The sequence below is a fragment of the Pempheris klunzingeri genome, chromosome 11 (genome assembly GCF_042242105.1).
Source record: "Pempheris klunzingeri isolate RE-2024b chromosome 11, fPemKlu1.hap1, whole genome shotgun sequence".
NCBI lineage: Eukaryota > Metazoa > Chordata > Actinopteri > Acropomatiformes > Pempheridae > Pempheris > Pempheris klunzingeri.
In genome coordinates, this window is record NC_092022.1 from 8,290,921 (window position 1) to 8,313,078 (window position 22,158).

The 22,158-nt window shown below is 39.6% G+C and overlaps 2 protein-coding genes across 2 annotated transcripts in view; one reads left to right on the forward strand and one right to left on the reverse strand.

Moving 5' to 3' along the window:
* The window catches only part of LOC139210331 (probable G-protein coupled receptor 153), a 31,480-nt gene extending 20,307 nt beyond the window's left edge, over positions 1-11,173 (forward strand). Inside the window, exons 4-6 of the mRNA XM_070840358.1 lie at positions 1,991-2,180; positions 5,844-6,028; positions 8,149-11,173. Of these exons, the coding sequence (XP_070696459.1) occupies positions 1,991-2,180; positions 5,844-6,028; positions 8,149-8,994 (1,221 nt within the window). The 3' untranslated portion in view covers positions 8,995-11,173. The remainder of the gene's footprint in view (positions 1-1,990; positions 2,181-5,843; positions 6,029-8,148) is intronic.
* A 3,544-nt stretch (positions 11,174-14,717) lies between these two features.
* On the reverse strand, positions 14,718-15,819 carry her3 (hairy-related 3). Its single transcript, XM_070838904.1, has 4 exons — positions 15,766-15,819; positions 15,557-15,652; positions 15,340-15,421; positions 14,718-15,196 (listed from the first exon to the last, which is right to left on the reverse strand). The coding sequence occupies exons 1-4, from the start codon at positions 15,817-15,819 to the stop codon at positions 14,718-14,720; spliced, it is 711 nt and encodes a 236-aa protein (XP_070695005.1).
* Between the last annotated feature and the right edge of the window lie 6,339 nt (positions 15,820-22,158).

Below are 22,158 nucleotides of genomic sequence, written 5' to 3' on the forward strand. Positions count from 1 at the left end.
CAATTTTTTTCAGAATCATAATGTATTATAATAAATTATCACATTTTGTGATGCCAAACTCAGTGTTTTAACTCTTAAGTTTGATTTACACTCAATTATTATGCTCTCTTGCTGTAAGTGTGTTAGCAGGAGATGTGTTATAATAGACAGAAACATGTCTACTGTTATCTCCACTGTCCTTGGTTTTAGTTTTTAGATTCACCTCAGCTGACAAACAAGATCAATATCAGGCTGAGACGTCATAACTTCATTAAGTCACATAGTGATGCTGCTGCTCTACGGCTGGCGCTCGAGTTCAAGGTGTGATCAGAGGAGGTGACACCCAAGATAATGACTTTAAATTAATCAATCTGATCAGTGTCTTGGTCTGATGCATTAGAGATGAAGATTAGACCCAGAGCCTTTAATGATCAAGTAATGCACTCATTGAGGTAGATTACCCATATTAGCTCCAAAACAAGGTCACCTTTCCCCACACTATGGAGCAGTTTAGTCCCTGAATGCAGGAATGAACAAGATAAGTGGATGCGAGTCGCTCAAATGAATGCATCTGAACCAGTTATGATAAATAATATAAATGATATAAAACACAATCATAAAACATCACTTCATAACAAAACACTATTATTTCTCATTTCTTGCATGATGGTAACGTGCACATAAAGCTCTCAGATGTGTCATGTTGTGTTTCACCACTTTACCATGAACTCTATGAATGGGTCATGGATATGCTTCTAGCAACAGAATATTGAATATGTAATATGTCATATTTGCTTCATACTGTACTGTATATTTTCATTCAAAGTCAGCATGCTGCATAGGATTTATCATATGGTTGTGTTACTTAGTGTTGGAGCCTATTTATAGTATAGTATACAGTATACATTACAGTATACATTATATCCCACATTTGAATACACTTTTCTCCTGGCTTGTTTTGAATTGGAGTACAAGTAAGGACTGTCATGACTAGTCTATTAATTGATAACAATAATGCTAATTATAACTGACTAATTCTTTAAGTCTTTCCCGTATTCTAGCTCATCAAATGTGAGGATTTGCTGCTTTTATGTTTTATATCATTGCAAATTAACTGATTGATTGAAAAATTCATTACTTGCATCACTAGCTCATATGTCGCAACAAGTATATAGGCTGCTTGTAGTTTTGGTCACTCCCCGAACTATCTCCTATAAACGGTAAGAATAAAAGTTCAGAATAGGTTCTTTTATGCAGCTTCTGTCATCTGGATGCGAACTAAAATACTTTCTACGGCAGCTTTATGTTCTCTCTTAAGTTTTGCAGAGTCTAGTCCTGTTAGTATCTGTTCAATATTCTAAGAGTGACTTGGAAGAGGTATTTGGTCAAATGTGAGGTGTGACCTGTTACATTTGCCCATCTGTGTTGAGAGCGGGAACATGGTAATACCTATTTAATGCCCCACTTTGCTTATTCAGCCTAATGAATGATTTTATCTGCTGATCCTGTAGAAGTCTAATGTTGTTTGAGATACCACATCAGTGTAGGACCACAGCAGTATCTGCTCACCACTGACCAACACTTTCAGTCACCTCCCTCACAACAGATGATTTTTTTAGTCATCATTAGTCAGCATAGCAAAAATAACATGACCCCTTAAAATGAAATGACTTGACCCATTTCAATTCAGTCTTTTGGCATGCTGACAAGATTTATTATTGCTAACTTTTAAACAAAACAGCTTTTTAAAGCAGTGCTTCAGCAAACAGACTGTATGAGTCCTGTCTTAGGGCTTTAGTGAGTGTGTTAACTGTTTCAGACTAAATAAATGGGACCTTTTGTTATACTGTCAACTGACCTGTCCACCCAGTCCATTACTATCAGTGTTCTGAATATGGCTGAATTAATTTTAATGAGACAATGGAGTTTAGCATAGTAAGCAGTCCAAGACCTTGTCATTCAGTATAGTAGTTTGTTTTGTGTTTTCTAACCCTTTGCTAACCCTGCCCAGGTGGTGAGTTTTGCCAGTCTGAAGTTTGAACGCTCCTACAACTGGATGGTGTTGTGTGTGCTGTGGTGCTCCATTGCCCAGTCCATCCTGCTGCCCATGTTCCTCTGGGCTTGTGACCGCTATCGGGCTGACATCCGCATGGTGTGGGAGAAGTGCGTCGCCATCATGTCCAATGACGAAGTGGATGAGGGTAAGCCGCTTTCAGGCATCTCCCCCCTGTCCCGCCTCCTTTCCCCTCTCCTTCACCTCAAGATGTGAATATGGATGATGATTCCTATTTCCTAAGACAGCTCAGTGAGGCCTAGTAATGCTCTAAAGGGTTGAGTTTGTGCTGTTAAATACTCTCTGGGGATTGAATTGGCAAAAAATAGTTCCAAAGTTAATTTGCTTTGAAGTGAAATTCCAGATAATTTGCCTGAGTTTCGGTTTACAAGATCTAAATGACAGTTAAAGACTTGGCATGACTCTGAATTCAGGGTTTGCACACAGAGAGTCATTTGTGTTGAGAAATACTCTGCTCTGTCTTTGGCCATAGGAATTACAGTGGCAAATGTGATTTATCAACCCAAATAGTTTTGTCTCTTATTCTATAGATAGTAATTGTACTGGTGAAATTGAAGGCAGCAATATTGTAGGAAGGGAACACAGATTGGTGTTAAGCTAAAACAAATCTAGTATTTATAGTCTAATGTTTGATAGAGATCTTGTTGAAATACAGTATGGTGTCACCCCAGCCAATGTATCTGCTTCACATTTGTGCATTAGCTACTGAGACATGCTGTAATTCACAATACCAATTTTTTATTGAAGGATGACTCCGGTATTTATAAACCCAGGCCCTATTTAACATATTTTGGGTTCGAAATGATTAGTAGGTAAGAACAGTATGGTACAGTAGATCACCTCAGCCAGCAGGAGTTGGTGTTTATTACACAAATATTGTGTGGGATCTGAGCGAACCCTTTAAACACCAAAGTCAAAATTAACACAAAAAAACTAATCGATCAAGACAGCAGTAAACCAGCAACTTCCATGTTCTGCATAGTAAATATTTCTGGGGTTTTTTCAGTGGAGTCTGGTGGCTTTGAAGAACGCAATATAACAAGCGATTATGGTTAAACAAATAGGATCTAGGTGATCTACTGGACCTATTCCAAAACTCAAAAACTGTTTGAACCTACTAGTGATTTTGACTTGAAAATATGTTTCAAAAAAGGACTAGATTTACAAATTCCTCCTGATAACCTCATAAGATCATCACTCATCCGTAACTGCCAGCCAACATGAAAGATTTATGACAAGAAAAGCAAACTATTCTGGCTATCACAGAGAAAAGATGCAGCACTGTATATCTGCTTTTCTCACAGTGCGCAAGAAAACTGATTCCTTCATATCACAGGATGGGACTTAATCTATGTCAGCAACAGTTATATTTCTTTATCTAGCTAAAACACAGCACATTATGCACAAATATTGCTGTAATTTGGACAGAGTTTTTACAGCTGAGAGGTGGTTTGAGGGAGATCTAGAGAATGTTTTGACAGTATTTTTTTTTGTCCAGTTTATAGACAGCCAGTGTTTCATTCAAGTGTTTTTGGTGAAGTATGAATGATCATGACAGTTCACTCAGTAACTGTAAGCTAGCACTGTCATCTGTTGCCAAGAATCACAGGTGTATCATAAGTTTATGTTCATGGGGGGTTTCAAAATTGCTCTGCCAAGAGAAAGAAGTCCATGAAAATGAAGGAAAATAAAATATTCCTGATGCAGGTTTAAATGACTCTGGATCGCCTCACCCTCTGACTGCTTTGCATACTGTTCGAAGCATTAAAACATGTAATTACAGATTGTTGCTGCTATCTATTCTCTGTCAGATCAGTCAAGCTACAAATTGAACAAGACTCTAGAAATAGTCATGCTGCATGGTGATGAAAACACTAAACTGTCTGTGTTAGTCTTATTGTTCTTAGGTTGCCCCCAATCTTTGATCTGAACTGGCTTTAGGGTGTGATACAGAATGACCCCAATATATTGTATACCTACAAATTTGTACATTACAAAATATTGAAATTGGAAAGTGGACACCTTTCCATAATATATAACAATAATCTATAATGATAATAACAATTACAATAAATAAACTTAATTCCAATTGATTACATTATTTGTATTATCATTTAGTTTCTTTTGAATGGTATTATCAATTACATTATGTTTTGTTGTAGTTTGAGGTCTGGAATCAGTGGTCAAATGTTATCATGTGACCTATCATGTGACCTTTGTAGTCAGCAGATGAAAGTGTCTGTAATTTTCTATACTAAAACATATCTTCCTGTGTTTTGTGCGTGGTTTGTACTATATAAAATGCTTTACTTTACCATGCTATGAGAATGATGTCATTACAAAAAAAAATGTTGCTGGACAGAGAACATATTTACCTTGCAGCACTTTTTCCTTTTTCACTCTAATGCATTTAAACTGGGCAATCTTCCTCTCGAATTCCCTGGCATGAGAGGACGATGAAATAAATGGTTCCCCGTTTATTTGTTAGGATCCAGAGTGAAACTGAAACGATTGCAGCTGAAAAGCGCTTTCATGTCATTATGATGGTCATATTTCCCCTCAAGTCACAAAGGGATACAACAGTTTTTTCCTGGAACACAACTGACATAAATATGGAATTAATTATTATTTTAATGTTTATTTTTGTTTTTTCCTTTGTTTTTTCAAAATGTATTATTTTCTATTTTTATAATCTGACCTACTGGTCATATTATAGTGACTTAAAAAGCAAAACTATATATTTAAAGGTAGAAGTCTAAATTATTTCTAATAAATATCTGACTAGGTACAGGAGAAACAAAGTGGATTTGCGTCTTTCATCGAAGAAAAATAAACATATTCCAAGGAGGCTCTAAAGAAACATTTCACCAAGCAATCAGACACTTCAACACAATGTGGTCCCAAAATTAGGTCACATGATAATCATAGAAAGGCTCATGGATGGAGTCCATGACCACATCTCCACAATTCATGCAAACTGATGACCGTATGAAAAGCCTGTCTTTTCTTTTTTTTTTTTTCTATTGGCACTGTTTAAACTCAACCCGATCTGAATCCCTTCTCTCCTGTTTCTAACCCTCCAAACCTTTTGATCCTCTCCCTCTTGACAACCCTCCCTGATAACCGCTCGTTGTCCAGCAGGAGCCATAAAACAACACAGGGCAGTCCATATTCTGTGTGATAATTAACACTGCCAGTTCTCTGCTTTTTTCCAGAGGGCTTGCCATGTATAACTCATCACAGTTGTATGTATAAGGACTGTTTCCTGTTTTTCCAAAGCTACTGACTTGCATGCCAAGCTGCTTGTGCAAAGAGCTACTTTCATCTTCCATCTTTTTGGCCAACATTTTCCCCAAGATCAGCATTTTACAATCATCTCCAATTGATCTTTAGTGAACATGAACGCAGTAACTGGGAAAATAAACTTGTTGGATGGGTATTTTTACACCAAGAACACTTGAAATTGTTTGTATGATTTTGTTGTTCTGAATGTAAGCTCTTCAAAGAGTCTTTAGAAAACTATTTGGCATGGTTTCTGAATTCAGAATCACACTGGGGCCTTTTTTTTAGCCCCTTCCTAAACATTTAAATTGAATTATTGGTCTTTTTTTGTAGGAAAACATTCTTTGATCTAAACCTTATATTCCCGAGCAGACCCATAGGAAAAGTCCACAAATCGGAGAACAATTGAACTTGTCTCTCTTATCTATTCGTCTGTCTGTCTGTCTGTCTTGTGTATTGAGTTCGTTGCTCTCTAATCCTGACGATCGTGCTTTTCTGCACTTTGCAGAAAACAGCCAAGATGGAGGAATTCATGCCGACTTAATATATGACAGACCATATGACTATAGCTCGGCGCCTGAAATCGTGACGGTAGACCGTAATGCCAAGTATGAGTTCTCAACCTTAGAAAGGGGGGTTCTGCAAGGGTATCCATTGAGGGAACAACAGGAAGATAAAATGCAGTATTTGCAGGTATATTTTTTATTAATTTTCTTCATTTCTTTTACTTGATCAATTGAGCTATTTTAAAATGACAAGTCATTGCTTATGTGCATGGTGAAATGGCCATGTGGGCCTTTGATAGCATCTTGCTTCAATTTTAAATCATCAAAAGTCTGTCTTTTTTACGTGAATCGAAAATATACTCTTACTGACTAATGTTTGGTAAATATGACCATCAGCAGTCCCATCAACATATTAGATGTGCTTTATTAATCGACTAGTATGTCCTAGCTATGGACCTAAATGCAACTGATATTTTTATTTAGTGAGAGGGTAAGAGTTTAGTAACTGACTTACCTTCTGCATTTCAGGAATCCCTCAAGGTTTGATGAAAACATTATAAACATCTGCTCATGTTCTTCCCAAAAGCATTGTGTCCATTGTATCCAGCATCCATCCCAGTCAGATGCAGAGCTGTGAAAATCTGCTTTTCAGCCTGCATCAACATGAAAACTTCCTCTAACATGCAGCCTTCTAGGGCAACTCAACAAAACCTTATTTCTGCCTAGAATCAGATGTTGGATCAATTTTGATGAAAATTATTGATTAAATCAATGATGATGATGGAAATCTTGCTGGACTTGGCCTGGAAGACTGTGGTGACGATATGCAACTTTAAAATCAACCGATGAAACCCATACAATATTAACTTTTACAAAGCATCTTAACGCTGTGTCATCTTTGTCAGAAACAAGTTAACAAGGGCTTCAGGTTTCACAGTACAGCCAGCAGCCCAAGTATTTTACATTTATTTGAAAAATTTGCCTATTGAATATTCAAAAAAAATCTTTTAAAATTGTCCAACATTACAATGGACATTTAATAGACCAAAGCTCCTACAGGACTTGATCTGGATTCAGTTTATTTTTTAAGAAGCCTTGAAACAGAGATGTATACAGTAGCTATCACCTCATCAGACCAAACCATTACTCCATCCATTGTTTTTGTGTCTGATGCACCTCTTCACATGACAGTAGATTCATCTGAATGTATATTAATATTCAGCTGTGTTATTCCTGCTGTATATGTATGATGGTGAAACAAATATTTACAGGAACACTGGCAGGGAACTGTGATACACTCACATTATTTTTGTTGCTGCGCTGCCTTTAAGGCCTAATTAGACCATTAATCAACAAAACCCTTAAAATCATTATCAAGTAGCAATTCCATTTATGAATTGCTGCAGCACTTCTCAAGTGGTCTGATTTCAGAATAAAGCCTCTTTGGCTTTTTGGGTTTGTTGTGTACTGTGTGCGTGCACGCGCACGTGTCTCTCTCTCTCTCTCTTACCATCCTACCAAGTCTGTCCTGCATCTTAACTCATTCTAATGCTTGTGCTGCCCTCTGCTGTTCAGCCCTCCCACCTAACACACTACTGCTACTGTATCGTCTGCTGTCTCATTTCTCTGCATTTACTAAAACCCACCACAGGGGGGCAGGCTGATATCAATCTTGTGGCTCTTGACGTCACATTGACAAACCCTCTCTCTCTCGCATAGTTTTCAGAGCAGAATGGAATGTGAGTATAACATAACATGTAGGAAACTATCAACTTTGTAGTTTTCATCTCCAAATAAAGGAGGTGAATACTAGTTCAGCTATAGCCATGTTGATGTATGGTAGAATTTTAGAAAATAAAGTTCACACATGTTTGAGGGATCAATGAATAAATTATGCTAGAATTGCACATAACATCATGGACAAACAAGTTTGCATGTGAGACATGTAGGATTTTACACAAACACTACACCGGAATCAGGGTACCAAAAATAGAATGAATTCTTAAACCTGCCTTTTCTCTGTATTGAGAACATTGAGCTATATGTCATCAGCCCAAATATTCACACAAAGCAGTTCATTGGGACTACTACAAATCAGTGTTAGTACTAAAATTGCAGTGCACCATCACAGTGGCATTGACAGCCACACAACCTTGAAGAATCCTACATGTAATAGCATTTAAAATGTTAAAATCTACTTATTTAATTTTAATGTGCTTAGTGATTCTGTCTTGCTGTAGAACTCTAGGTGAATCACTGTCAAAATTATTGATAGACTGAAGTGTTTGGTCTGTGTGTTGCCTTCAGGTGCCCCCTACAAGAAGATACTCCCACGACGAAACCGACATGTGGACCAGCGACCGGATCCCCTCATACCTGCACCGATGGGGCTCCACCGAGGACATGATAGTGAGTGCCCACTACAGCTCCACCTTGCCGCGCCACGAGAGGCGCAGGAGCAGCCTGGTCTCCTACCACGAGGAGAGCCACCATCACCATCACCCGCACCGCAAGCGGCGACGCTCTGAGGATAGCATGCACTCCCTCAAGCACCTGCCACGCGTGGTTTGTGGCATGGAGCGCTACGAAGACGAGCTGCGATGCTTCAGCCGTGATGAGGTGATTAACTTTATAGATGAGACGCCGCTGCCGAGCCCCAGGAAGAGCCCACGGCGCACGTCCACCATCTCACTTATCCCCAATGTGTATGAACAGCACACTGTCCTCCTTCCTCACTTCCCACTCACAGACTTTGAGCGTGAGCCTCAAGCGCTCAGGCGGCTCTCAGAACACAAAAGGAGCAGTAGTCGGGGAAACACGCCTGAGGGTTCCCCTAAACCAGACAGACCTGCTGGGAAGAAGAGCCCAGGGACCTGTGGCTCCGGTAAAGGCTGCCGGGAGCGGCCACGAGACGGGAAACAGCAGAGTGAAGTGGGCTCACCTGGGCGCAGCCAGCAGACTCCAGGGCTCTCTGCCTGCAGGCCCAGGACAGGCGGTGGGGCCAGGGCCGGTGCTGGTGCTGACTGGGGGCATCAGAAGCACCTGAGCAAAGCCGAGAGTAAAGGAAGCACAAACAGTTTTGTAAACACACCCTCGGCATCGTCCTCGGGATATAACACATTTCACTCTGATTCTGTCGGCTCCAACACCTAAAAGCTTTCCCTTGTTAATATCAACATCATTACTGGGGTTATTATCATAATGAAAACCACTGGAATAAAGGTGGTTATGGGAAAGTGACACAATGCATTATTTGGCCTTTTTACTTACCACTATTCTGTTTTACTATATATACCACCAATGAATATCTCTTATGTTAAATGGCCTTGGGAGCTTTGGACATAATTTCTGAATGGGCCTAATGTTAATTTCATTTTTAGGCGGATGAGAAGTTTGGGTGATCCTGTTATTCAGTTTTCACATTACAAAAAAATCCATTGAGGACACTTTTTTTCCAGCACTGGCACAAATAAACTGTTTTTAAATGGTGTGAACATTCCCACACCTTGTTTTTGCTGTTCGATGTTGTTTCTAATGAAATGCTCAACGGAATTGGAGGAGGTAGTTATCAGGGCGGTGTTTCTTTCTTTCTTTCTTAGTTTCTTTTGCACTTAAGAACTTTAAATAGTATTTTATTTAGCCTGTAATGGCTTTGTGTTTTGTTTTATGGAAATATTTGCTTTCAAACTAAACTTCCCTGAATACTGCCCATTTACCTTGAGATTGACCTTGAGATTACAGATAAGACACATTATACATATTTTATTTTGATCATGATGTACAACTTTTCTATTAACATTATTATTGTTATTCACAACACATGGAAAGCTTTTTTTCAAGCACCCTATGTTAAAGTAAACTGAGAGTGGTAATCCCAAACTCTTTATTGCCTGATAGTTTTACAGTTAGTGTGTGAGATATTGAGATATAACGTGAAAACCCCTGAATTCTTAATGAAAATGTGAAGTCAGTTTTTAAAGATTGACATGTCATGTATATATGAGGGTTGTTGGATTCATGGTTTTGTTGTTCTTTTTTGTTTAATGAGACCTTTGCTTGGAACATTTTCCCCTGAAATCTTTTTATTCCAATATTTGTGTTAACTTTGGAGATGATCAGGCACAACAGTTGCTTACCATATTGGAGATTTACATACAGAACAGACCAACACACAAAGTGCTTTATCCTCATCACATGAGCATGTGAGCCACACCTCACCTTGTTTTAGTAACATGTGAGAAAGCACCAATAATGATACTTTTAAGTAGACAACTGAGAGGGAAGCTCTAAAAGATGTCAAATGTTCCAAAAGTTCCACAACTTTTGACTGACTAAATGTGGCATGACTCAAATGCTGATGTCGTACCCAAACACATAAACATTGTTACCACAAATTAGGAACTTCATCAACACAATAGAAATATAATTGAAAATGAGCACCATTTAGTAAGTTATCAGCTTTAACAAAAAGCCATTATATTTGATAAGTTATCAGTTGCATAACGTGCACTAAAGCTGTTTTTTTTCTGATTTATCATCTCCCATAAAGGAATGTGGATTAAATGCGGAGCCTCTGTAAGAGAGACTTTAAGGAATTTAAAAGTTTTGATTTGTTTTTGTTTTTTTTAAATGTAGTGTGATTATTTCACATCATAGCAAACTACAAAAGTTCAATGGCAAAAATAGTATTCCTAAATTATCAGTGAAATGCTCAATAATTAAAGAAAGCTTTCTTCCTGTAAAAAAAACTTTACAATGAAGTTGACTTGACAAAGCCCTCTATTGAATTAATTAAGGACTTCTCGTTTAACAGACAGGACAATTTGCTGACTAAATATTCTCCCGCTCACAACTGATGGCAGAAGCCACTTCTCCTGGACAGTAACTGCTAACATGAATGTATCGGCACCATTCAGGCATACATTTTCAAAGACCATTATTAAGACCATAGTAAGGGCAACATAAAATGAAAATATCCCCTTTGATAATTTTATGACTCTTTTTTTTTTGCTAATACAATCCAAGTAATAAAGTTGCACATACGTTCTCACTCATCTGCAGCCATTTAAATGTTTAGTTTTAATTCTCATGTATCGTGTACTCATTGCGGCCTATTCAATTGGACAAATTAGTTGAAATGTAACTTTGTTTGAAAGCATAACATCAAATTCCCCTGTTAAACGTTGCTATGTCATAGATTTTTGCATTTGGTTGTGTTTACAATATTAAAATATAATTTTGTAACATATTCAAAGATTTATGACTCCAATATGAATGATGTTAAATGGTATGATTTCCTTGTTGAGATGACTTTGTTAAAAAGATATGACTGATTAAATTCACAAGATGACGCTTCAGAGTGTGTTTTTAGAATTTTACAGCAGATTAACTTGTTTTTTCCCCCCTTTGCTTTATGCTGATTTTTTTTTTGCCCCCAGGAGATTGAGCACATCAGGATGGACACAGTGAAGTATTTGTCAGCAGGGCCACAGAAAAGAGAAGCCCAGGTAGATCCTCAGGAGAAGATAAAGGTTTGGCTTATTCCACAGAAGATAAGATAAGATAAGATAAGATATTCCTGAATTAGTTTTTACACATCTACTGAAACATAGCTAAAGATTGATTTAAAGAAATTTCTGATGAAGCTACAAATTTTCTGCATTTGCCTAGAAACATGTAATTTCAATTATGTAAGAATTATACGATAAACTTGAATTGAACTTTAGATAGATAGATTATAATAAAAATGCCCCATAAAGATTTTACAAGAGATTTCAGTAACCGTACACGAGGCGGTTGCTATGGTGACATGAAACTTGTTCCCAACCATTAGCTAGCTAACTAGTCATAGCTTCTTTTTTGGATATTTTCTTTTCGTACTAAGGTAATGGTGGTGTTTAAATATATCTTTATGTAGTCACTGACCTCATTATGTTCAAGTGAATTCAGCTCCGTTATTTCATGACGATGGTGATGCAGGTAATGATAACATGAACTAGCTAACATGTACTAGCTAGCTTAACGGTAACAGGCTAAACATTTAGCGTCAACGACACGTGATACAAGGGCTAGCGTTAATTTATGATAATGCTATAATGTTTTGGCATATCAGTCATATCAGCAGGGACTTCGATAGGCCTCAGGTCTGTCCTGCTAGCAGGACTGCAGACTTAAAGCTTGGATAAATCTGTCACGCTGTCATCCGGACAGTGTCTGTTACAGTCCTCCTCATGTCTCCCAATCTCACGCCATTCTGTGTGTGCAGCAGTACATGTTTCAGGACAGCCTCGATTAGCTAATGCTGCGTGGTTTAGCCGCTTACTTCATTAAACCGTATAAGATAAGTTTAAAAAAAAAACAACAACCCCAGCAGCCCCTTACTTGGTTTCTGTTCACTGGGCTATTCCAATAATGATTCCTCTGCTTTTTCACGAGTAATAATGATATTACATAGAAGGGAGTACGGACTACTACTCTGGGAGCACCTGAACACAACTCTGTTTACAGCCCGATACTGACCATTTCACTCTATGATTTCGTGCACTGGTCCCCGTTTCAGCCACTGGCCTGCAGTGAGTGCAGTGTTGCCTTCTGATGCAGGTGTCTCTGATGAGCTGATTGTGCTCTGCAGCCCCTGCATGGTTGAAGCTTTGTGCAGAGGTCGGCGCTGTCTGGTGCCCTGTTTGCCCGCAACACTGAGCATGGACACGGTTCTTCCTACGTGCTAAAAGGTAATTCCACGGTGTGCTGTAGGTCTAGCGGCAAACAGCCTGGAACCAAACTCTGGCCCTATTGTACAATGTTCACGCTCAATTATGGGCCTTTGGGTGGGTCACATATACTTGTATGTGTTAATTGCACAAGTCATGAAGTCGTAACACTATACCGCAGAGAAACAGTTGATAAGTTGTGCATGCAAGGACATATTTACCAGTAAAATAAGCAAGGAACGGAGGGATTCTTGAGCGCACTTCATCCACGTCTACTCTCTTAAGAGCGCATGACTGGACCCAGTCTAATGCTAATAACTTATTCTCTCCCTCCCCTCGGTTCTCGGCTCTAATATGCGTCGCTATTATAGTGGCAAACCAAACTAGGTTACTTAAACAATGCTGGAAGAGTTCATAGAAATTCTTAGAAAAAGTTTAAGGGCATTCAGTGTGGAAGTCACGTGGCGTTTCCTTTCGTGGATAAAACAAACTTTTTCTTGTGCCACAGGCCTTTGTGGGTCTCATCAAAAGAGTAGCTTTGACTTTGTGGGGAGAGAGCAGGCTTTTAGACTAAGGAGATCTACAGACGGGGTTTATGAGCTGATCAGACCAAACAAAAAGGTGGAATAACAAAAACTCGCCATAAGGAGGTTTGGGCTGTGAGTCTGGTTGTTATTTTGAGGGTTAAAAACCTGAACCAGGCAGTGTGTGCTCTTTTTTTTTTGTTGTCTTTCGTGCTGCACAGGAGCACTTCTTCTCCATGGAGCAGCAGTGTCTTTTCAGCATGTGCCATCTGAAAGAGCTGTGGGCGTTTCAGCGATTCTCCTCGCTCTAAGGTACCATCCTTTGCAGCGCTGCTCCTTAAGAATGGAGAGTCACTTTATGACATCCCTGCCAAAGCAGCGGAAGAAAACTATAGGGCCCTTTAAAAGTGCTGACTGGTGGACAGCCTTACTATCCTGCGCATGTGGCCCAATAGTACATAATTAAAATCACTTTTGTGCAACAAGTTTATGGGCACTGTATGTGATTCAGTATACTGAAACCTACAGTATAAGACGTGCAAATACTACTTCGATATACTAAAATGTTACTATTACTAATCTACTAATAGGCCCACTATTATACTGCTGCACCAAGGATATAGAAGTCAGTTATGGTGCATGTATGGTAAAACTGGGTCTTGTACTCCAGTGAGCAGAGTGAGGCCAGAGTGTTGTGTGGGTCTGTAGGTGAAGAGCTCCTCTAAATTAGGCTTCAGAAAAGCTGGAAAAGATTTAAGTGGCATGAATTCACTTTCAACGTGGAGCAGAAGTGTTATGTTGTTGTTGTTTTTTTCTTTCTTTTCTCAAAAACAGCTTCTCATAGTCTCCAAGTGCAGAGGAGACACAGACAAGAGCTCATGGCGTGTAATTTGTACTCTGCTGCAGAAAATCGTTGTGCTGTCCGACAAGCATCTGATTTGCCCGCCACTGTTTCGGTACTTATGCGTGACACCAGAGAAGAATGCAGGGAAAGACAGGCAAAGGCCGCTCTCCTGGATCTTTTTCTCTCTATGTCACGTCCACACAAATTATTTCCATGCACTGGATGCATTAGAGGTTTGAAAACATAATATGACCTCAGAGTTTATATAAGGAATTTATTATTTAATATTATACTACTATTATACTAATATTAACACAGTTTGATAAATGTAGACTGGCATTTAATTCCATGCCCACACATCTACATTGGTCGTATAATATACAAAAATGCAACAAGCTATTTAAAGCTCTTAAAAAAAAGGCCACTTGTGCAATTTTCTTTCAGTTTTCCAGCTTCTTCACGAAATCCATTTAGCTTTACCCACAACTGGTCTGTATTTTCACTCAGTTATCTCTCTTCTCACCAATATGACGTCGAAAAATCAATATTTGACTTCAGATCATCACATCACTCGCTAGAAATCTACTGCATGTTGAACTAAACCACCAATTTTCCACTTAATTGTGATGTTACACTCTATACCCACTTTTAAAAAACGACACACGTTGTTGTTTTTGTTAATTTTTTATTAAGAAAATAAAACATTTACAGTATATAGGTAATAGCATATTGTGAAAATCTATACAGTGCAATTATAAACATTAAATCAAGCTATGACTGACTTAGGACATCTACACTCTACCAAGGCCGCCACACGTTGTGTTGAGTGTTTGCAGTTTCATTCCTGTGACTGACGGAGTGAAACATCTTGTGACTGGAGCTTCTCTCTGGCGTATTTTGTGTGCGCGCCGCGGCGAGGACAGCCCGTTTGTTTCCAGGTGACTGCCGTGCGTCCTCACTCGGTGAAGGAGGAGACGAGCTTGAGCTGTGGGGTCTCGAAGCTTTAGGTTTGCCCGTTTTTCTCTCCTCAGGTCCAGCTGTAGATGGAAGAAGCCTCCGCGCCTCATCCTGCGCGTCAGCGTGGCCCAGGCCGCTGTCCATGGTGCTGAAGACGTCTTCTAGTCCCCGAGAGCGGCTGAGTTTACTGGAGAGCTGCGATAACATCCAGTGGTCGCCCCCGTTTAAATTGTCCGCCATCAGCAGGTACTGGTTGACGTTTGCCAGGCAACTACGGAAGCCAGTTTGGTAATCGGAAAACTCGGAAGCAGCTGCTGTGCCTGCAAAGCAATGGAAAGACATCTTAAGGTGAGAAACGCACTGGATATGCGCATAAAGTTGTGCGTAATGCTGCCATGAAACCATCTTTTATCAATCATTTGAATAGCTGGTGGCTTTTTCTAAGCGTTAGGTTATAACTCACAGCTCTGGATCTTTTGGAGGTTCCTTAGATGCTTCACAGTGAGCTCCAAGATGTCGGCCTTTTCCAGTTTTCGCTTTCGAATCTGTGTAGAGATGGGGAAAAATCATTGAGGCGCTTTGTTCCAGTAACTATAATCATTACTTAATTATTAATTGCAATAACTGATCTAAGGTAAACGTTTGATTGTCTTCTATAAAGTTACAGCCTGTCCACTCACACTAGTGCTGTAGTAGCTTTCCAGAAGAGTTTTTAGCTGATCCAAACACTTGTTTATGCGAGCTCTTCGTTTCTTTTCCATGAGTGGTTTGGATACCTGTAAAAAGGGAAAAGCAGGTACAATTAGTATTCCACACAAAACGCTTCAGTCATTTTCTGGTCATTTTCAACCATTAAACACAGTTCCCTTTAGTAAGTTACTATACACACTTTGTTTCCAGGCGTGGGTTTGGACTTTTCTACGCAGTCTGTCGTCGCCACCATCCTGTTTTCTGGTTCCTTTAAGTTAATCTCTTTCTGGCTCACGAATGAAGGAGTTGACCCTGAGTGGATTTATATAGAGACACCCACTTAACATCTCAATGCAAACAGTCCCGCCTGTCTCTTGCGCTCAAATGAGCAGCACTGGCGTCATTTGACAGCCAACCAAAGGCTTAGACGCTCCATAGAAAAGTCACTAGTGTTATGATGTCTAAAAATATAGTTTTAATCAGTGAATGTTAAGGTTTTCTATCCCTTCTGTTGTCTTTTTATCATAAATTCATGTAATCTGTGAAGTCTGAATTTGTCTCTTCAATTGATTTTAGATCAACTAACACATCAGCCCGATAACAAATATCTATCTATGTAAGATTGATCTAAGAAGGAATTAAACTGCTTGAGAAGCGCAAATACCAAAGAAACAACGTGTGGGGCAAAAAAACCGAGAAGAGAAGCGTAAAAATCCTAAAGATAATGGTTAATCATAATGGTTCTGCTTGGTGAGCATGATGTGGGCACCATTGACTCCTGTATTCAATCTTTTATATGTGAGTTTCACGCCACCAGGTCGAAGGCAGCACCGTGGTAATTCCCTGCGTGTCCCCGCAACATTTCGATTTTCTGGTGGTTGTAGTGAAAGTGTTACACCTGCACATTGTTATCACGTCAGCAAACCTATTTGTTTTAGGCAAGTGTGCTTTGGTTTATGCGCTTTAGGTGTGTAAACGCCGTACATGCAGGCACGAAAAGCATAAGAGATTTTGAGAAATTGTTAAGATTGTTAAGGATTCTTTGGCTTTTGTGCGTCACCAGTTTTTGTCTTCATACCAGGCTCGGTGAGGCACCGAGGAGAATCGCGGGCCGCCCCTTGTCCTCGGTCCCTCGCCTCCCGATTTTCCACACTGCTCCCTGAAAGGGGGAAAAGCTTGGGAAAGTCATACCAGCTGAAACAATGTATAGACCACAGGCCCACTGCAGTCCACTGCGCATCTTGTGCTCACATATAGACCACCTGAAAATGCCAAATGGTGGTGAATTGAATCTATAGACACCAACTGATTGAATGCCAGGATTTAGCGCTGTCGTTATATGCCAGATGTGTTCATTGTAATTAACTCTGTGGATGTGTTATTTAGGGCTGCTTGAGAATTCCCATAAGTGCAGGTAGTTGGTTTGGATGGTTGGGAAAGACACGCGACAACGCTGAGAAAACCTTCTTAAAGTGCCCAAGTCTTCTTGGCTGATCCGGCACACAATGCGTGTGTTAAAGTGACTGAGGGCATTGTGGGGCATTTGTATTCAGTCTGAGGAGAGTGCGCATGAAAAGAGGCCAGTTTATAGTAGTGCGCCATTGATCTTTTCTTTTCCTCTGCTTTGTGACCACAAACGTGTGGGCATCAAAAGATTCCCTCCACTTCTTAAGTGAACCAACTTCTCTTCATTCCTCTTTGACAAGATAAACTAGACTTCCTGTATAATCTGCTGTTTCATGGAAACTACTTTCATTACAGCTTTAAATGGCCAGATTGAAGTTTTGATTACCACCAAAGCTTTTTTTTTTAATACCGTGGATCAAACTGGGTTATCTGCAGGCTGAAACCCAGTCAGTGGGGTACTTATGTTTAGTGATTTGCATAATATAGTTCTAAAATCAAAACATTCCCCTATTGTTAAGACTAAAACCACAGTGTCATGTCGAAACTGTGACAGTCAAATACAAGTGAACAACAGGCATGTCAGGCTTGTGTCAGAAGACACTAATTGCGTAAAATGTACCTAAAATTGGCAGGCCACAGATGCAGTGCCATATACTGGGGCATTTAATTGGTATGAAATTTGGTCGAGGCGCTGTGGTGTAAGTGAGCTTTCTGGTGTCTTTTGTCCTGCGTGGACGCCACATTATCCGCGTTTTCACGCTTGGTTTTGACACAAGACCGTGGAGCGTCGATTTCAGCATGGAGTCGTGGCGTCACAACACTCCCCTGTCTTGTTATGCTGCAGAGATTTCACCGTTGATTATTCGGTATAATTTCAATTAGTGTTTGCTGTCTGGGGTCAAAAACTGGAGCAAAATGAAAGGAGGGGTTGGTGGTTTTATTCAAACAGCTACTGGTTTGCAGTGAAGGAATGCACCCAGGCTTTAAAACTGTTTCCCTCCAAAACCACCTCACTTCTCACTGAAGCCATTATGTCATCATCTATCCATAAGAATAGCGCAACGAGAAACTTGTGTCCCGAATGGACATAATAATACGAGTGCCATTAGATGACAAGTTAAGTGTATGTTTATAAAAGGGTTTGGGCTCTCGCTCCACTTTCACTTTTCAGCCCCAGGTCATTCATTAACCCTATCGGACCTTTGTCATGGATGCCTGCCGGCAGGGACCTGACAATGCTGCTGTAATAATTGGACTATTGGGGAACTTGTTAACATCAATTAGTGAAGCAATTACGCAATTACTGCAATAAACTATTTTCATCCTAGAGGGAAGCTGGGACATTTGCAAGCCAATGGTTAGGCGTACACCCAAACGGTATAACAGAGGAAGAAATGCAGAGGTTATCTACACCTTCCATTTAGGCTACTTCTGAAGGAAACACTATGTAGATTCTAAGTATATTTATGAATAACAATAGTCAACAGGAAATACTATGTAATTGCACATGTTATTGGGTTATGTACATGCTACTGTGCTGTTATATACTAATATATGATATTGTAATCTCACAGCTCTGGGCATTAAATAATAGCTAAATTAACTTCATGCATTCTGATAATGTTCACATGCATTCAATGATTAAATAAGGTTGTGTTTTAGGCTGCAGGACATTGTATTTTGCAAAATATGGTTTAAAAAAATGGCCAATGTCGTATTTTGCAAGTGCGCTTATCAAAAGGTTAAACCATGTATGGGTGCCGTAGCCGAACTCTGTTAAAATATGCAAACACAGGCCCATAATTTGGCTCACCGTGAGCGGAGCAAATCGATGTACCGCCTTCCATTCAGATGGACCTTAGGCAGCACTGGTGTGACCAAAACGTTCATTGTGAATAACAAGGTCACAGTAAAAAGAGCAGGTACAGGGACAGGTGCAGTGGAAAAATATTAGAAATATAGACAGGATTTTCTGAAAAGCCACGCGACGGACCTGTTGACGAAGCTCTGATCAAACATCAAATAGAAATAGCGTCATGAATTTCTATAGACTGGTCCTCGGGTTATTTAAAGACTTCTTACTTTGGTTTGGGAGCACAATGGCCGCTGTTTGCCTGTGTGTGCCGGGGTTACCGCATGAAAAGACCAGAGGTGCACATTAACATCGCTTAAGGTTTTCTCAAGGGCCGAAATGAACTGACTGGAAAGTAACTTTATAACTCGCTGGAGGATGAAGCCTTTGTCGGGCTTAGAACTGAAAGACACAAGTGCCTAACAAAAGGTTAGCGCCATTGTTAAACACTAAAGGGAATGGGTATTGATGCGCCTTGAATTGCAAAACATCTGCCATTTACTCTGAACCACTTGAGCAAGATTTGAATGAGAATAACCAAGCGCCCTTTAGCGCACTGTATTTAGCCGTGCGTAAAACAACAGTTACCGGACATATGACCAACGAGGAAATGAAGCGTTTGATTTGAGATTAAAAGCATATCAAATACAAACCTAAAAAGACGTTTCAGTGACTTTAGTATCGGTTTGATGGATTTATGATTATGAAGTACAGATCTAGTCCTAGTAGTGAGATCCAGCTCAGCATTTGTATCTTAAATCCACAGATACTTTTGAACAATAGTACGTGAACTAAAAATGAACTCCACTGTATTGAGAGTGAGTAGAGAAGATATTCAATTCCTTCAAAATGAATTAATTTGGTCAGTTAATAATAATCGAACTGATATTCCCAAAGAGAGGAACCAACAACGTTTTAGTTGGTTTCAAATAAATTGCACCTTACTCTAAACATGATAACTAAATACGGGAAAACGGACAAGTGGAGGCTGTTCGACGTGAAGGGGAATAAGAGGCTAGATTTCAACATCAGCCCCGGGCCGCAGACCTGCAGTCTCAGTCTATTGATTTAAAAGAAGACATTTTTAGGGCAAATCCCATATGGCCACCAAACGCAAAATACCTTGGGTTACGTTGGGCGCAAAAAGAAGGACCAGTTGCTGGCCAGGTTTTTCCCAGGGCTTCCCCTTTATCTGACCACAGTGGAAAATTGAAAGGTACAAGTGAAAAGCCTTGGGGCGTTCCTCCGATTTTCCTCGCTCCATATTTTGTAAAACAGAAATGTGTCCCGTCAGCAGAAATGCCGCCTCCCTCGACTTGAATAAAATAACAAATTCTTTAAAAAATAAAATTAATAAAGATATGTTTGCTTTTACAAAATCCGAGCTGTTCTAAGTCCTGACATTTCAGAGCAGTTACTCCGTTTTAAATATTTATACTAATCTAAAATTCTTTATTACCCTGTAGCTGTTAAATAGGATTATTTGAATCACCCCACGCTAAGATTGTAGCAAGCCACGCAAATCTCTAACCTCTTACTAGTGGAAAGTTCTGCGTGACAACGTGTGTGGCGAATGTAACTCTGAAATTGGTATGAAATCGTCAATTTGTTGGTGTCAGCGTTCAGCTCTCCAAACGAGCCATATGCCATGCTAAGTGGCACTATTTACCAATTCGTTCCTAGTTTCACGGTCCATCCTCCTCTTCTCCCTGCCAGGAAACTGAATAGCCACAACAAAATGGCAATTTACCCTGTGGAATTGTCACATACCCCCCGCGGCAAGGCCCTTTCCGTTTCACTTTGTGGGGCACCCCAGCCTCACTGAGCGTCACGGCGTGAAACTTTGACTTTCAAATGGAGACAGAAAGTGGTCGACCGTCAGCCTCAGGTCAGCGTTGTTCAGGCATCACTCATTTTACGTCCTGGGCCTGCTGTCAGTGCAAAGTAAACCCGTCACAGCAACCAAACCATCTCACTAACTACAAGCAACTAAAGCAGAAGTGAAAAATACTTGATCTTCATTGCAACATCACACAATGACTCACCTTACTGGGTGACAAAGCACACTTAAAAATAGTGTTGTCATAGGGCAATCCCCATAGTGAAAAATAAAGAACTAATAAATACATATTGTAGAATGAGATCCCTGACACAAAGAATATCAGACAAAGGCACCAGGGAACTGACATCTTTTAGGTCACCCAGATGTACACAAAGTGACAGACTTACCTGAATGACTGTCTGTAGGCATTAAATGCCTCCAAATGAAACACTGCTGTCCTTTGAATATATTAGTATTCACATCTAATCAGTGTCTGGTAGGACTGTGTGTCACTGTGCAATGTGCAGTGCGAAGTAATGTAGCTTTAAGACTGAACATTTAGACTATATGTTACTGTTGGGCAGTGAGAGGGAAACTAGTTAAGTTCAGGTTGTCTAATTGGGTTATTGGTTTGATTTCCACTGGGACAACTGGACAACCCAGAGACGGGTTCTCACTGTTTTTTTATTGTAATGTAAACTGTTTATGAATTAAGGTGCTTTTACCGTATGATCAGCATATTGTGATTACAGATCTGGAAGTCGACATGAGGCTGGGAATCAATTTTAAATTACAGAGTAACAGAAGTAATCTATTCAACCAGTGGGATAAGAGTCAATGAACTCAGATAACTATAGTTGGCATCAAATCAGGAAAGAAAGTTAATCATCACCCCCATAAATGGAGACTATATTTGTCCATAAGGGAACAGAAAGAAGGAAATACAGACAAAAAGCTAGTGTTTATCTGAATAGTGTTCATTTACCACCCCAGGCTATTACTTTATTATGAATTAACTGTTGAATTTATATTTAAGAAAGTGGCGTAGTTTGGTTTAAAAAATATACACAACAGCTCTAACATCCAGCACTCTAACGTTTACCTCAGTTCTTCACTTAAGGTTGTTAGAGCTGATTTTTGTCTTAAAAGCTTATTTCTCATTCAGTTTCAAGTATTTTTAAATCTCATTTTAAAGGCAGTGGCCCCATGGGGAGGGTAACCAAGATTGTAGTTTAAGATGAAGGGATAAATAAAAATAAAAATGGTGGTATGTTTATAATCAGTCATATCATTCTTGTCTAAACTACATATTTTTATATCTCCTCCTGTTTATATCACTGTCCACTAGTTTATTATTCGTTGTTTGGATTGGATTGTACTGAATGCTCTATCCTTGTTACCCACTGCAGCTGTACGTTGTAAATTTCCCTGTTGTGGGACTAATAAAGGAATATCTTATTTTATCAGGCTCTCACTTAAGTGAATAGGAACAGGAAAATTAAGTATATTGT